The sequence below is a fragment of the Mus caroli genome, chromosome X (genome assembly GCF_900094665.2).
Source record: "Mus caroli chromosome X, CAROLI_EIJ_v1.1, whole genome shotgun sequence".
Lineage (NCBI taxonomy): Eukaryota > Metazoa > Chordata > Mammalia > Rodentia > Muridae > Mus > Mus caroli.
Genome location: NC_034589.1, coordinates 90,978,219 through 90,993,263, shown reverse-complemented (window position 1 = coordinate 90,993,263; position 15,045 = coordinate 90,978,219). Strand labels below are relative to the sequence as shown.

At 38.0% G+C, this 15,045-nt stretch overlaps 1 protein-coding gene across 1 annotated transcript in view; it reads right to left on the bottom strand.

Annotated features, from left to right (window-relative positions):
• The window catches only part of Heph (hephaestin), a 96,916-nt gene that overhangs the window by 41,211 nt on the left and 40,660 nt on the right, over positions 1-15,045 (bottom strand). The window contains exons 12-13 of the mRNA XM_021153354.2: positions 14,035-14,185; positions 12,441-12,653 (exon numbers count right to left, since the gene is read on the bottom strand). Coding sequence (XP_021009013.1) covers positions 12,441-12,653; positions 14,035-14,185 — 364 coding nt within the window. The remainder of the gene's footprint in view (positions 1-12,440; positions 12,654-14,034; positions 14,186-15,045) is intronic.

Below are 15,045 nucleotides of genomic sequence, written 5' to 3'. Positions count from 1 at the left end.
AGCTTCCACATGCTGACACCATTGCATACACTAGCAAGATTTTGCTGAAAGGACCCAGATATAGCTGTCTCTTGTGAGACTATGCCAGGGCCTAGCAATCACAGAAGTGGATGCTCACAGTCAGCTATTGGAAGGATCACAGGGCCCCCAATGGAAGAGCTAGAGAAAGTACCCAAGGAGCTAAAGGGATCTGCAACCCTGTAGGTGGAACAACAATATGAACTAACCAGTACCCCCAGGAGCTCATGTCTGCATATGTATCAGAAGATGGCCTAGTTGGCCATCATTGGGAAGAGAGACCCATTGTTCTTGCAAACTTTATATGTCTCAGTACAGGGGAACACCAGGGCCAAGAAGTGGGAGTGGGTGGGTAGGTGATTGGGAGGAGCGTATGGGGGACTTTTGGGATAGCATAGGAAATGTAAATGAAGAAAATACCTAATTTTAAAAAAAAACAAAGTGCAAGATGGGGAAAAGGAAAATATGGCAAATGTGGCAAAATGGGAGAGAAGAAAACACTACAGAGAACAGAGAGATGAAAAGAAAATGAGAGGGTCAGACTCATACAATAGAAGACAAAGATGTAAAAATATCAAATCTGAGCTTACTCTTGGCTAAATGATAACAGCTCTCTTTAAATTGTTACCAAGGGGGAAGTGCTTTTGTGTCCCTAATGTAATACTGATTGATGCATTACTAGGGACTCCAGAATTTATTATTAATACTTTCAAGCTGACCACATCCTGGTGTTCTGCATGAAGAATCTCTAATGTGTTTAACCCATACATTTTTGGGTTCTGTGTGAGAAACCTTTAGTGTGTTAGTGAAGCATATTAAGCACCCAGTGTATGTATGTATAACATGTCAGGGATGTGAATTTTGGATGTCTCAGGTGCAAAACAGGACAGTGGTCTATCAGTTTCCCAAAAGCTCCCACCTTGTTTGTTTGCAGTGGGGGATAGGTTCCAAGAAAAAGAAAAATCTGGGTATCTCAGTTCTGCAGAAATGATAGATTACTCTCAGTAGCAGTGGTCCTATGCCTTGAAAGCAACCCCTCAAAACTACATCTTTTATTTCCTTCTTCCCATTTCTTATCAAGTCCTGTTTGATTCTACTTCAAATTTCATCACAAGAAGTAGCTTTTCTCTTAAGCACACCAATACCCAGCCTGCCTTTTGACACTTCTGCTCCTACAAAGTAGAATTTTTTTTTATTCCTCTATCACATATCCATGCACAACAGTTACCAAATTTACTTTTAAAAATTAGATCTAAGACAACGTCAAAACACGCTTGTAAAGTTTCATTGAGCACAGCATGCATACACAATTCAGCTGGAGCCTCTTTGTCCCAGTCCCTATCTTCAGCAGACAATTTAGCAGCCTGGCCACCTGCTGCTAGAGCAGCAAGGGAGCAAGCCTCTGCCAGGTCTTCCCCTGGGGCTGCCTGGCCAGTCTATCCATAGCTAAAATGTCTGTTTTCACCTTAAAAACATTCTGACTTCACACTGTCTTTGTAGACAAAAGATGGCCACATTGCTTGCTGCTAAAGAAAGTTTAGTTACCTGAGTCACTAAAATAAGAAAACATCTAAGCTGAGGCTCAGTTGCCCTCCAGTTATCAACTGAATAATAAACACATCAGTAGAGTCCTCCCAACACGCTCACAGACTGACACAGGGGCCAAAGTAAACAAATAAATAAACGAATAAGTAAATGAACAAATAAATAAATAAAATCCCTGACCTTAAGATACACTCAGGGTTTTGTTCCACTAGCAGACAAAACCCCACAGAGACATTTATGGACGACATTGCTACAAATAATAAAGAGATTGCTGGCACTTTATTTCTTCCATTGACTTGTGAAAATACAAATTCCAACTCGACCTCTTTAAGTGTTTCAAACCTGAAAAGAGGGCTTTGCCTTCTCCTAGAGCCAACAGGCTTCCTACTGAGAGAAATAAACTCACCAACAGGTTTCAATGGGTAAATAAGGTCAAAACTACCTCGCTATTGCTATTGATTTAAAGATTGCTTTTTACCACCCTTTACAGCCTAATAATGTAAAAGATTTGCTTTCCAATGACGACTCTCAATAATCAAACACCCATATCTCATAGTATTAAAAGGGAAAAATGGTACATAGAAACTAAAATGAGAAGTGATATAAAGATGGAAGGAGAAGGTTAAAATTGTTGGGGTTTATATATGAAAAGGGAAGCTAGAAAGTTTATGGAAATTTTGAGGGTCTGTGTAAATGACTTAAGGTCTGTGAAAGATGAAACATATATGTTAAAACTTCAATGTTTAATTCATTGATATAAAATCTCTGCTTCAATCAATGGGAGTTCTCACTAGTTATTATTCTACTCTTGGTACCTAATGTAAATACTGGTTACTAAAGCTTTACAAACCAATCCAAATTTGGAAGACATGGTCTCAAAAACTTATTTTCAGGGGTATTTAATTTTTTCATGATTGTGCTGATACCTTTTTGTGTTTCTTTTTTGCTACAGCTCAAACACATGATTATGGTCCCTGCAGAAACGTACTGGTTGCTTTCTCTGTTAGGAGGATCTCAAAAGAGATTAAAACACAATGATCCTTCTGATGATCTAAAATTTTTATCTCTTTTTGTCAATCTGAAAAATTCATGTCTCTCATGGTTATAAAGAATGCCCTATAACCCCAAGGACAAGTCATAATTAAACAAGCTTATTTCTTATTTAAAAATCAAACAATAAACAAAAATGGCAGAAGTGGAGGTGGGAGTGATTAAAAGACCTGACTGCCCAGGAGAAATTTACCAAAGCAACTTATAATTTCAATTAAAAAAATTGTTTCTCTCAGGCTTTCCCCTGACACATATAAAAAAATAATATCATAAAAAGCAAGGAGTTTTATCCAAACCCATGGTTTTACATAAATTCTATCAAGGACATAACCCATGCCTGGATCCTGTTCTCTTCATAATTTAGGGCTAAAGCTTCACATTTTAATTTTCTATCACAGGACTAGAAAAGCACACCATGAACTGGACTCAGAAGAAACCTGGTAACAAAAGGGATACTTTCCTGAATTTCAACCACATATAAACTGCCTGCCACTACTAATTTTCATTCTTTACCAAAGTTCCTCTAATTACAATATTATTTTATCTCCTGGTTTTAATTCTAAAGCAAGCCCATGCATGTCTGGATACCTGTTAATCTGGCTTGCCCCTGGCATGGAGGATCTGATTCAGAACAAATTAATTATGCCCTTGAACATATGTGTACAAAGATTCATTGGAATGATTATTGCAGCTGTCCTTGTGCCACAGTAAAAGTTACAACTGTGAAAGTATCCTTAACTCAGTCCATTCAAACTAAAGCAATCATAAATTCTTATACTCAAAATAAACATCTTGAAATGATGTTTGATATTAACTGGCTCAAACCCTCTAATTGGTTTTCAGGACGAAATCACAAACTGTAGTTTTTTGTTGTTTTTTGTTGTTGTTGTTGTTGTTGTTGTTGTTGTTGTTGTTTTGTTTGTTTGTTTGTTTTTCACGACGAACCTATTTGTCACAGTCCTATTTTGTCTTTGTCAACTTTTCAAAAGGAATTCAAAGAATAAAGTGATGCTGTTTTAGGCAGCCCCTACAGTACACCAAACCTTGACCAGCTCTTTACCAGTGACCATCTCCACTGATACTACATTAATACTACAAAAGTAGAGCAACAGCAGGGATATAATCTCATAAAAATATCTCTTAGATTCCAAGAAACTGGGAATTTTGCTGGACAGCACAGCCAGAGTTAATAATACATCTTGAGATCACATAAGACTTAAGATCTTTGGCCTATTGTGTACTTATCCTGTTTGTTTAACCTGCCTTTAAGAGAACCATGTAAGAACCAACCTTACTTGCCTTGGATTTTCCATGTAATCAACATTTACAACCTGAATTAGTCCATAGCTATAATCCTAAATTATACATTCTTCCATGACTCTGACCCAGAGTAATGCTTATTTTCTAATAATCATTTGCTGAAAAAAGCAAAAATAGAGGTTCAGAACATTCTTATAAAATAAATATCGGCCAGCCCAGTGTCACCTTGGGTGTGAACTCAGTGGAGGTTCCACATTCCCCAGAGGACTCTCCATGCAGCAGGCACCCTAGCACACCCAGGATCTTAGAATCACTGAGGAGAATAGGCCTCCATAGAGGGCTCTGACCCCTGGACTCGGGTGAGATTGCAATCTTGTATCCTGGGTCTCTTAGAGACCAGACCAGGAGAGCACTCAGGCCTCAGAAGCAGTGAAGTTTCTTGGACAGGGTCCCTTCAGGCCTTCATCCTCAACCAGGAGGTGGAGCTGAGACCCAGACCTCTGGGCAACTTCTCTACCAGAGGAGAATCAGCATCCAGGGAGGGCTCTGACCCTGGGACTCAGGTGAGAGCACCATCTTGTATCTGGGGTCTCTCAGGAACCAGTCCTCTCAGGAGGGCACGCGGACCATAGAAGCAACAGAGCTTCTTAGAAGGATCCCTTTCTGCCTGCAACTTCAGCCAGGAGGTAGAGCTGAGATCCAGACCTCTGTGCACCTTCCCTGCAAGAGGAGAGCTTGCCTGCAGAGTGTTCTGACCACTGGGACTCAGGAGAGAGCTGGACTCCCAGGAGTGCTGATAGAGGCTAACAGAGTCAGAGGAGGAACAAGCTCCAGCCAGAGACAACTATAACAACTAACACCAGAGATTACCAGATGGCGAAAGGCAAATGTAAGAATCTTACTAACAGAAACCAAGAAAACTGGCCATCATCAGAACCCAGTATGCCCACCACAGCAAGTCCTGGATACCCACAACAAACCCAAAAAACAAGATTCAGATCTAAAAATCATCTTATGGTGCTTGTAGAAGATTTTAAGAAGGACATCAATAACCCACTTAAAGAAATACAGGAGAACACTGCTAAACAGGTAGAAGCTCTTAAAGACGAAGCACAAAAATCCATCAAGTAATTACAGGAAAACACTGCTAAACAGGTAGAAAAACTTAAAGAGGAAAAACAAAAATCCCTTAAAGAATTACAGGAAAACACAAACAGTTGGTGGAATCGAACAAAACCATCCAAGATCTTAAAATGGAAGTAGAAACAATGAAGAAAACCCAAAGGGAGACAACTCTTGAGATAGAAACCCTAGGAAAGAAATCAGGAACCATAGATGTGAGTATCAGCAACAGAATACAAGAGATGCAAGAGAGAATCTGAGGTGCAGAAGATTCCATAAAGAACATGGACACAACAATCAAGAAAATGTGAAATGCAAAAAGTTCCTAACACAAAACATCCAGTAAATCCAGGACACAATGAGAAGACCAAACCTACGGATAATAGGTATAGATGAGAATGAAGATTTTCAACTTAAAGGGACAGTAAATATCTTCAACAAAATTATAGAAGAAAACTTCTCATACCTAAAGAACATAAACACAGAAACATAACAATCAGAACAACAAATGCATTAAAAAAGATAGGATATTAAAAGCAAAAAGGGAAAAAGGTCAAATAACATATAAAGACAGAACAATTAGAATTATACCAGACTTCTCACCAGAGACCATGAAAGCCAGAAGATCCTGGACAGTTGTTATACAGACCCTAAGAGAACACAAATGCCAGCCCAGGCTACTAAACCCAGCAAAACTCTCAATTACCATAGATGTAGAAACTAAAGTATTCCATGACAAAACCAAATTCATACAATATCTTTCCACAAATCCAGCCCTTCAGAGGAAAATAAAGGGAAAACTCCAACACAAGGAGGGAAATGATGCACTAGAAAAAGCAAGAAAGTAATACTTCAACAATCCTAAAAGAAGATAGCCCCAAGAAGAGAATCCCAACTCTAACAACAAATATAATAGGAAGCAACAATTACTTTTCCTTAATATCTCTTAATAGCAATGGACTTGATTCCTCAATAAAAAGACATAGACTAACAGACTGGCTACATAAACAGGACCCAACATTTTGCTGCATACATGACACCCACCTCAGGGACAAAGACAGACAATACCTCAAACTAAAAGGCTAGAAAACAATTTTCCAAGCAAGTGGTCCTAAGAAACAAGCTGGAGTAGCCATTCTATCAAATAAAATCGACTTCCAACCCAAAGACAAAAGGGGGCACTTCAGACACATGAAAGGTAAAATCTTCCAAGATGAACTCTCAAATCTGAAAATCTATACTCCAAATGCAATGGCATCCACATTCATTAAGGAAACTTTAGTAAAGCTCAAAGCACACATTGCACTTCACACAATAATAGTGGGAGACTTCAACACCCCATTCTCATTAATGGACAGATCGTGGAAACAGAAACCAAAGAGAGATACATGGAAACTAACAGAAATTATGAACCAAATTGATTTAACAGATATCTACAGAACATTTTATCCTAAAACAAAAGGATATACCTTCTTCTCAGCAACTCGTGGTACCTTCTCCAAACTTGACCATATAATTGGTCACAAAACAGGCCTCAACAGATACAAAAATATTGAAATTATCCCATGCATCCTATCAGATCACCACAGACTAAGGCTGATCTTCAATAACAACATAAATAATTGAAACCCAACATTCATGTGGAAGCTGAACAACACTCTACTCAATGATAACTTGGTCAAGGTGATAACTTGGTCAAGGAAGAAATAAAGAGAGATTAAAGACTTTTTAGAGTTTAATGAAAATAAAGCCACAACATACCCAAATTTATGGGACACAATGAAAGCATTCCTAAAAGGAAAACTCATAGCTCTGAGTGCTGCCAAAAAGAAACTAGAAAGAGCACACACTAGCAGCTTGACAGCACACCTAAAAGCTTTAGAACAAAAGGAAGACAATTCACCCCAATGGAGTAGAAGGCAGGAAATAAACAAACTTAGGGCTGAAATCAACCAAGTGGAAACAAAAAGAACTATATAAAGAATCAACAAACCAAGAGCTGGTTTTTTTGTTTGTTTGTTTTGTTTTGTTTTTTAGAAAATCAATGAGATAGATTAAACCCCTAGCCAGACTAACTAGAGGGCATAGGGACAGTATCCTAATTAACAATATCAGAAATGAGAAGGAAGATATAACAGAATCTGAGGAAATCCAAAAAATCATCAGATCCTACTATAAAAGCCTATACTCAACAAAACTAGAAAACCAGGTTGAAATGAACAATTTTCAGGACAGATAGTAGGTACAAAGTTAAATCAGGATCAGATTAACAATCTGAACAGACCCATTTCTCCTAGAGAAATAGAAGCAGTCATTAATAGTCTCCCAACCAAAAAAAGCCCAGGACCAGCTGGGTGTAGTGCAGAGTTCTATCACACCTTCAAAGAAGACCTAATTCCAATTCTCCTCAAAGTGTTCCACAAAATAGAAAAAGAAAGTACTCTACCCAATTCATTTTGTGAAGCCACAATTACTTTTATACCTAAACCACACAAACACCCAACAAAGAAAGAGAATTTCAGACCAGTTTCCCTTATGTATATAGATGCAAAAATACTCAACAAAATTCTCACAAACTGAATCCAAGAACATATCAAAATGATCATCCACCATAATCAAGTAGACTTCATTCCAGGGATGCAAGGATGGTTTAATATAGAGAAATCCATCAACGCAATCCACTATATAAATAAACTCAAAGACAAAAACCACATGACCATCTCATTAGATGCTCAGAAAGAATTTGACAAAATCCAATACCCACTCCTTATAAAAGTCTTGGAAAGATCAGAATTCAAAGCCCATACCTAAGATAATAAAAGCAATATACAGCAAACCAGTAGTCAACATCAAACTAAATGGAGAGAAACTTGAAGCAATCCCACTAAAATCAGGGACTAGACAAGGCTGCCCACTTTCTCCCTGCCTATTCAATATAGTACTTGAAGTCCTAGCCAGAGCAATTCAACAACAAAAGAAAATCAAGGGGATACAAATTGGAAAGGAAGAAGTCAAAATATCACTATTTACAGATGATATGATAGTATATATAAGTGACCCTATAAATTCCACCAGAGAACTCCTAAACCTAATAAACAGCTTCAGTGCAGTAGCTGAATATAAAATTAACTCAAACAAATCAGTGGCCTTTCTCTACATAAACAGGCTGAGAAAGAAATTAGAGAAACAACACCCTTCACAATAATCACAAATGTTATAAAATATCTTGGTGTGACTCTAACTAAGGAAGTGAAAGATCTGTATGATAAGAACTTCAAGTCTCTGAAGATCTCAGAAGATGGAAAGATCTCCCATGCTACATGAATTGGCAGGATTAATATAGTCAAAATGGCTACTTGTCAAAAGCAATCTACAGATTCAGTGAAAAACACATGAAACTCAAGAAGAAGGAAGACCAAAGTGTGGATACTTCGTTCCTTCTTAGAATGAGGAACAAAATACTCATGGAAGGAGTTACAGAGACAAAGTTTGGAGCTTGAGATGGAAGGAAGAACAATCCAGAGACTGCCCCACCAGGGGATCCATCCCATAAACAGCCACCAAACCCAGACACTTGCATATGCCCGCAAGATTTTGCTGACAGGACCCTGATATAGCTGTCCTGTCTCTTGTGAGGCTATGCCAGTGCATGGCAAATACAGAAGTGGATGCTCACGGTCATCTATTGAATGGAACACAGGGCCTCTAAAGAAGGATCTAGAAAAAGTAACCAAGGAGCTAAAGGGGTTGGCAACCCTATAGGAGGATCAACAATATGAACTAAGCAGTACCCCACAGATCTGTGTCTCTAGTTGCATATGTAGCAGAGGATGGCCTAGTCGGCCATCAATGGGAGGAGAGGCTCTTGGTCTTACAAACTTTATATGCCCCAGTACAAGGGAACATCAGGGCCAGGAAGTGGGTGTGGGTGGGTTGGGGAGCAGGGCAGGGGGAGGGTATAGGAGACTTTTGGATAGCATTAGAAATGTAAATGAAGAAAATATCTAATAAAAAATACAAATAAAAAAATTTAATTTTTTTTTAAAAATAAAATGAATATGTACCATAACTGTAGTATACATTATTCAGATTTTGCTTGAGAAACAATGATGCTTCTAATACTGTTTGCAGCTGGAGCAGCTGGAGTCAGGACTTAATTCCTTGTAAAACACTATTAAAGATTTCTGTAAAGAATCTTCATTTGTTCTCTATGTGATACTTTCTGTGTTGTTCAATTAAAAAAAGAGAAGAAGCTCTTTGTTAGGACAGACACAGACAGATAGATATAGATACAGACGCAGATTTCATGGGACAACATTTAAGCAGACCCAGATTCACAAACAGAAAGACTAAGGACAGAAGGCACAAGGAAGGCCAAATAGAGAATTTCAAATCTGGACTTGTTCTTAGTTAAATGACATCAAGAGGAAATGCTTTGATATTTTTTCCTTAATGCAACAGCGACAAATTATTGGTGACTCAGAGTTTACTATTAATGTCTTCAAGCAGAGCACACAAAGGAAATGGGTAAGAGAAGGAAGGATAGAAATAACGAACAAAGAAAGAGCTCCACTAACAAGAAAAGAAGAAAGAAACCCTAATCAGGGTCCAAGTAGTAAAAATAATATCTATGGTATTGAATAACTAAAATGAGTTTAATAGGACATAATATATTCAGACTTTAACCTTTTATCTGACACCTTCCCTTGTATTAAAGATATAGTATTAATATTTCAGTTTGAATAGCAGAGGCATACTAGTCAGGATGATATTTTTAAAGACAAGATGGTATTTTATTAAAATTAATATAAGCCTATTAAAATTCCAAATATATAAATAAAAAATATTATAGCAAAGAAACATGATAATGACAAGAATTACCAATAGGCCCACATATGAATTCTTTCCATATTTTGTTTATTTTTTAATATCCAATTTTGTTGTTTGGTTTTTTTTTAACATCAGCATCAAAGAGAAAACATGCTGTGTCTGCAATATAGAGTTTTATGAAGAGGACTTGTTCTGTTGCTCAGGGTGTTGTCAAACTTCCTAGCTCAGGTCATTCTTTTTCCTAACTTAGCCTTCTAAGGTGTTTGAACTGAAGACAAAACCTGCACCACTGTGCCTGGCTACAGTGATGTGGATAATGCATCTATAAAGCTGTACATGCATTGCTCATCAATACAACAAAAGCTATGTTTTGTTCAGCTACATGCCTTTGTAATGACTAAGATTTATTAGTCTCCACAGACTCCAAAGCCAGATTCTGATCCAAATTTGTCATTATATTGCTTTGATTTTAGAGAACTATTTACAGTGGTCTCTCTCCTTCTTAATGACGGAGCAAGTGCCCATGGGACAGATGGAAAGTTCAGATTCAAAATACCATCCAGGAGTGAGAATTAAGAGGATTTGATGGAGGATGAACCAGAGAAAAAGCCAAAATTTTACAGTCAGTGCTTCTAATCCGAGCAAGTCATTTATCCCTTTCAAGTAAGTGTTCTTTGCATCTACAAGTAAAATAACTGATCATAAGTGATTTCAAAGGAACCTTACCAGTCCCAATATTCTATGACTTGACATTTCTTTGACAATTTTTTTAAAAAAATATGAATGTATATTAAAGGGGGAAGACTTCTGTCTTCAATAGTAACAAAATTCAGGAATCTTAGCCAATCGTGATATTTTAAATCTTTATTCTTGAAAACCTACCATTATATTTCCCACCATGCTTCCCACTAAATTTTCTTTTCATTTAGATTTTGAGATGGGATCTCATCTTGTTGCTCAGTCTGGTCCCCAAATCATGAGCTTAAGCAAAGAAATTGCCAGGACTATAGAGACATATTGTTGTGCCTCGCCAGCTACCCATTTGGTCCATAGCATGAAAATAAAAAATAATTCCATGCATTTAAAATTATAATGAACCCAAGGAAATATATAGATTTGGGGGGGGGGTGTCCCGACTGAGTTTTTCAGGAAAGAGATTAAGTTTGGAGTTTGGCTTGGGGATTAAAGCTCAAGAATATGATCTTTTAAATTCAGAGCTTCCCCACTCCCCATCCCAACCCCCATTTACTGAAAGCACATGCTCCTCTTGCTTCTTGAAACTGTAGTAACTGATGTTTATAATTTGCTAACAACTCCCCAGCCAAGAAAATGCTCTAGGTAGATGGGAAACAAGATATGTGAAGAGAATAGGTAAATGTTGTGCTTGTAAAGTTCACACCCATGAAGAAATTACTAATTGTTACAAGGAATTACTTTTTAAAGGAATTCTATTTTAAATATAATAAGAGTTTACACAACTAAATGAAAGTTAAAAAAATAGAAGTGCAGTCCAGATTGTGGTGATGATGGGTAAACTTTCTTACAATCACTCTTGCCACCTACTGGCTGGAAAAAGAATACACCCTAGGGGCTGAAGAAAATTTCTGTGTGTTATAAAATGCTTTGAGATTATTGGAATCTGAGAAATAAATAAAAAGCATTTGAGTCAAATTTCTTCATAAAGAAAGGAGGGTGGAATTACTGTTGAGAACATGGGATAAGAGAAGAGAGGAGGCGCAGAGAAGAGAGGAAATGAGAAGGAAGGAAGTGGGGAAGGAAGAAAGGAGGGGAAGCTGAATCTGCACAGATAAGGGGAGTGATTAAAGCGAAGTGATTAGCAAGCTGGCAAAGGTCCTTCTGAGGTTTTCATTTCTGACCTAAGATGGTTAAACATACAGTCAAGTGAAGTGGATTGCTCATGCCATGCTTGTAGGTAGTATAAACAGGAACTGAATTCCAGATCTTCAGATTTCTAGCCCTTCCTTTCCATGCCCAAAGAGTGGCTTTGTTTCGGATTGTTTTACATTTCCTCTGTTCCTTATTACATCCCAAAGGAAGGCCACAAATGTTCCTCAAATCTTAGTCATTTTGAAGGCATGTAGTTGAACAAAACATAGCTTTCTCTAGTCTTTTGTTTTCTTTACAAATACATTTGACTACACACACACACACACACACACACACACACACACACACACACACATGGGCCGGGCCGGGGTGCAGAAATCTTCACAGAATACCAGAGTTGAAAACACAGGTACATTCCATTGACCTTCCAAATATATAGGTTGTATTATAATCTATCTTTATATGGCCAAAGTGCTGTGTGGCTAAGTGTACCCTCTGTCATATCAGCACTGAAGCTGAGCAGTGCTTTAGCCTCTCCCTTCTTCCTGAAAAACAAAGGTTTTCCAGCCTTCTACTCAGGCTGCAGATAATGAAAACATCAAATAATCAGAACATGGACAATACATGGAAGAGATAACGTGTTTCAAAACTCTCTCAAAACCCTGAACACACTTCTTTCTTTTCACCAGCCCTTCCTCCTCCCCTGTCATTCCTGTCCCCTACTTAACAAAGTCTGTAAGTCTTGTGCCTGCTGCTAAAGCACTTACCAGGATTGTCAGGCTGCATGACGGCCGTCACAAAGGTGTGAGGAAAGAGCATGACTGCACCTTTCCTCATGCCCTGAAGCTGCACAGTGTTGCCCTCGAACATTACCCCATGTACATCAGTCTCTGTGCCCAGGCCAAGCAGGTGCCAGGCCACAGTATCACCCATGCACATGTCCAGCCTGGGCAGGTTAGAGAACAGAAATCCATTAATAGCTGAAAAATAAAAACACAAGACAAAGTAGGGAGTTGAGATTAGACTACTCAAATCATAGCAGCATATCAGCCCTGGACTTTGGTTTCCCATAAATTGAAATTCTAGAGCATCCTAATTTCCTCCTGATGAGAATATTGCTAATCCCCTATTCTGCCTCCACTGCTTATGTCTTGATTGTAAACCTATTCAGTCTTCAGCTCCAGCTCAAATATTCCCTTCTTCAATGGATCATCTATATTTACTGTTCCTTATTAATGCTCTTTTCTTTTGAACTTAAAAGGCTCTTTTACACATTTAGTAGTCTGCCTGGATTGTTCTATAATTACTGTTATGGGTGTTATTCATATCATCGAAAATTGCTGGGTGCTCAGTGAAATCTAGGACTAGATTTTTCACTCCCTCTTTCATCCACCTAGCCATTAATTTGGTAGTTCAGTAATTCAATTAACATTCACTATGTGCTAGAACCTAATAATTAAATAATGTAGAAGATACATAGTCAACATACTCTAGAAGAAGTGAAGAACTATGTACCAATTACAATGTTGACAAATATATATATAATGTATGCTTTTACAATTACTAAAGTACAATGGTACATAGAAAAGAGAATCACCACCCTGGACTTGAGTGATAAGAAGTGGAAATATTGGTGAGTAAGCTTATGAGTAGAATCTTAGAAAATAGGAAGAATTTCAAAATGCGGAAGGGAAATGTGTGAGAATGTGTATTTCAAGCAAAAGGCATAACAATGCAAAAATATGAAATAAGTAGAAGTTATGGTTGTGGGAAGAAAAATGGTCACACTTTGCTGACGTATGAGATGTGGGAAAATGGTATAAGACAAGACTGAATGGAGGTTGCAGCTGTAGCCCAGTGATAGGAACACTTGTTTAGCAGGCAAAAGGGCCCTGGATTCTATTACTGGAAAACAACGAAAAAGAATGAAGCAATATCATCCCAGCTTAATCTGTCATACCCTGTATAATATCACTTGTATACTGTTTTCATCTTCCACCACTATCTGCCAGTGCCTCCTGTACTGTGTAATACAGATCATAACATAAGACATCAGTGTAAGAACAGCTGCTGTTGCAGTGTGATGACAGCTCCGTAGTTAGGACAGCCTCTTCTAACCTCTGTGTATAACTACACACCCAGTATAGCAGAGGGGGACAGGAAGAATAGGAAGAGTAGTAATAATAATAATTTTTAAAAACAGAACTGTTGTTTTACATTGTATCCTTCAATCTAGCTTGTCTCTTGAACAGAGATGATCAATGAGATGAACATTTTTAGGAACTAGTTGTAAGTATGGATTGAATTATATTTTGCTTAAGGCCTTAAAGTTATAGTTAAAAGCAAAACTATTCCCCATACCATGCATTCGATTGGAGTCCTGGAAGCCCTCGACATCCTCTGAGAGCAGTCGGGAATCCAACATACCAGCTGCCTGATTGGCATTGTTGTACCAGCTCTCATTCTCATCAAACACAGTGAAGAGGAGAAAAAATTCTTTATCCACTCCTTTCTGTAGTCCCATTGGAAAAAATAGAGGGAGGAATGACAATGGTTTCAGCAGTTGAATATTGTGTAGGTGTAGACCCAAGGATTCCTGATTCTTTCTCATTTGCTTTTTCAGATTTCGAGCCAGGCTCATATCTCATGCTCAGAGCTGCAGCTGTTGCTAGGCAGGCTTTCATCAGGAAAACTTAAAATTGTAGAGGAGATAAGGTCAGAGTAAAGGAACAAGACTGGAGGCAAGTGATGTATGAAAGAAGGCAGAGAAGAAGCACCAGGTGTGGATTAAGGAAACATAGCACAGTGTGTGACCAGAGATAGCCCAAAGCCACCTAGGGAGAAGATTGAGTGGAGAGTAACTAAGAAAGCGGGGAGGGTTTATGAAGGAAAATTTGAAAAATGAAAAAAAAAATAGAAATGCATTACCATTATTTATTATTTTTATACCTATTGTTTACTAGGTGCTTACTATGTGCCAGAAATTGTAGTAAGCACTTTATGTGTATTCATTTTATGACTATCAAGGAAATCAAAGATAACTTCTTTCTTTTTTAACCCTTTCTTTGCAGATGAGAAAGTTGAGTTAAAGAAAATTTAAGTAACTGGCCCAAGGTTATATAGTTAGAAATGATGGGCTAAATGGAAAAAAAGGCAAACATGTATTAAACTAAGTTAATGGATTAGGAACAATTTTATGGGCCACTGAGGTGGGAGGGAGAATAATAATTGAAGGATAGGAAAAAAAAAAGAAGAATCAAAACCTAACTTAGCTGTGTGTTTTTAAGTAAAATAAAATACATAAGAACAGGAAGCCGCCGGGCGGTGGTGGCGCACGCCTTTAATCCTAGCACTTGGGAGGCAGAGGCAGGC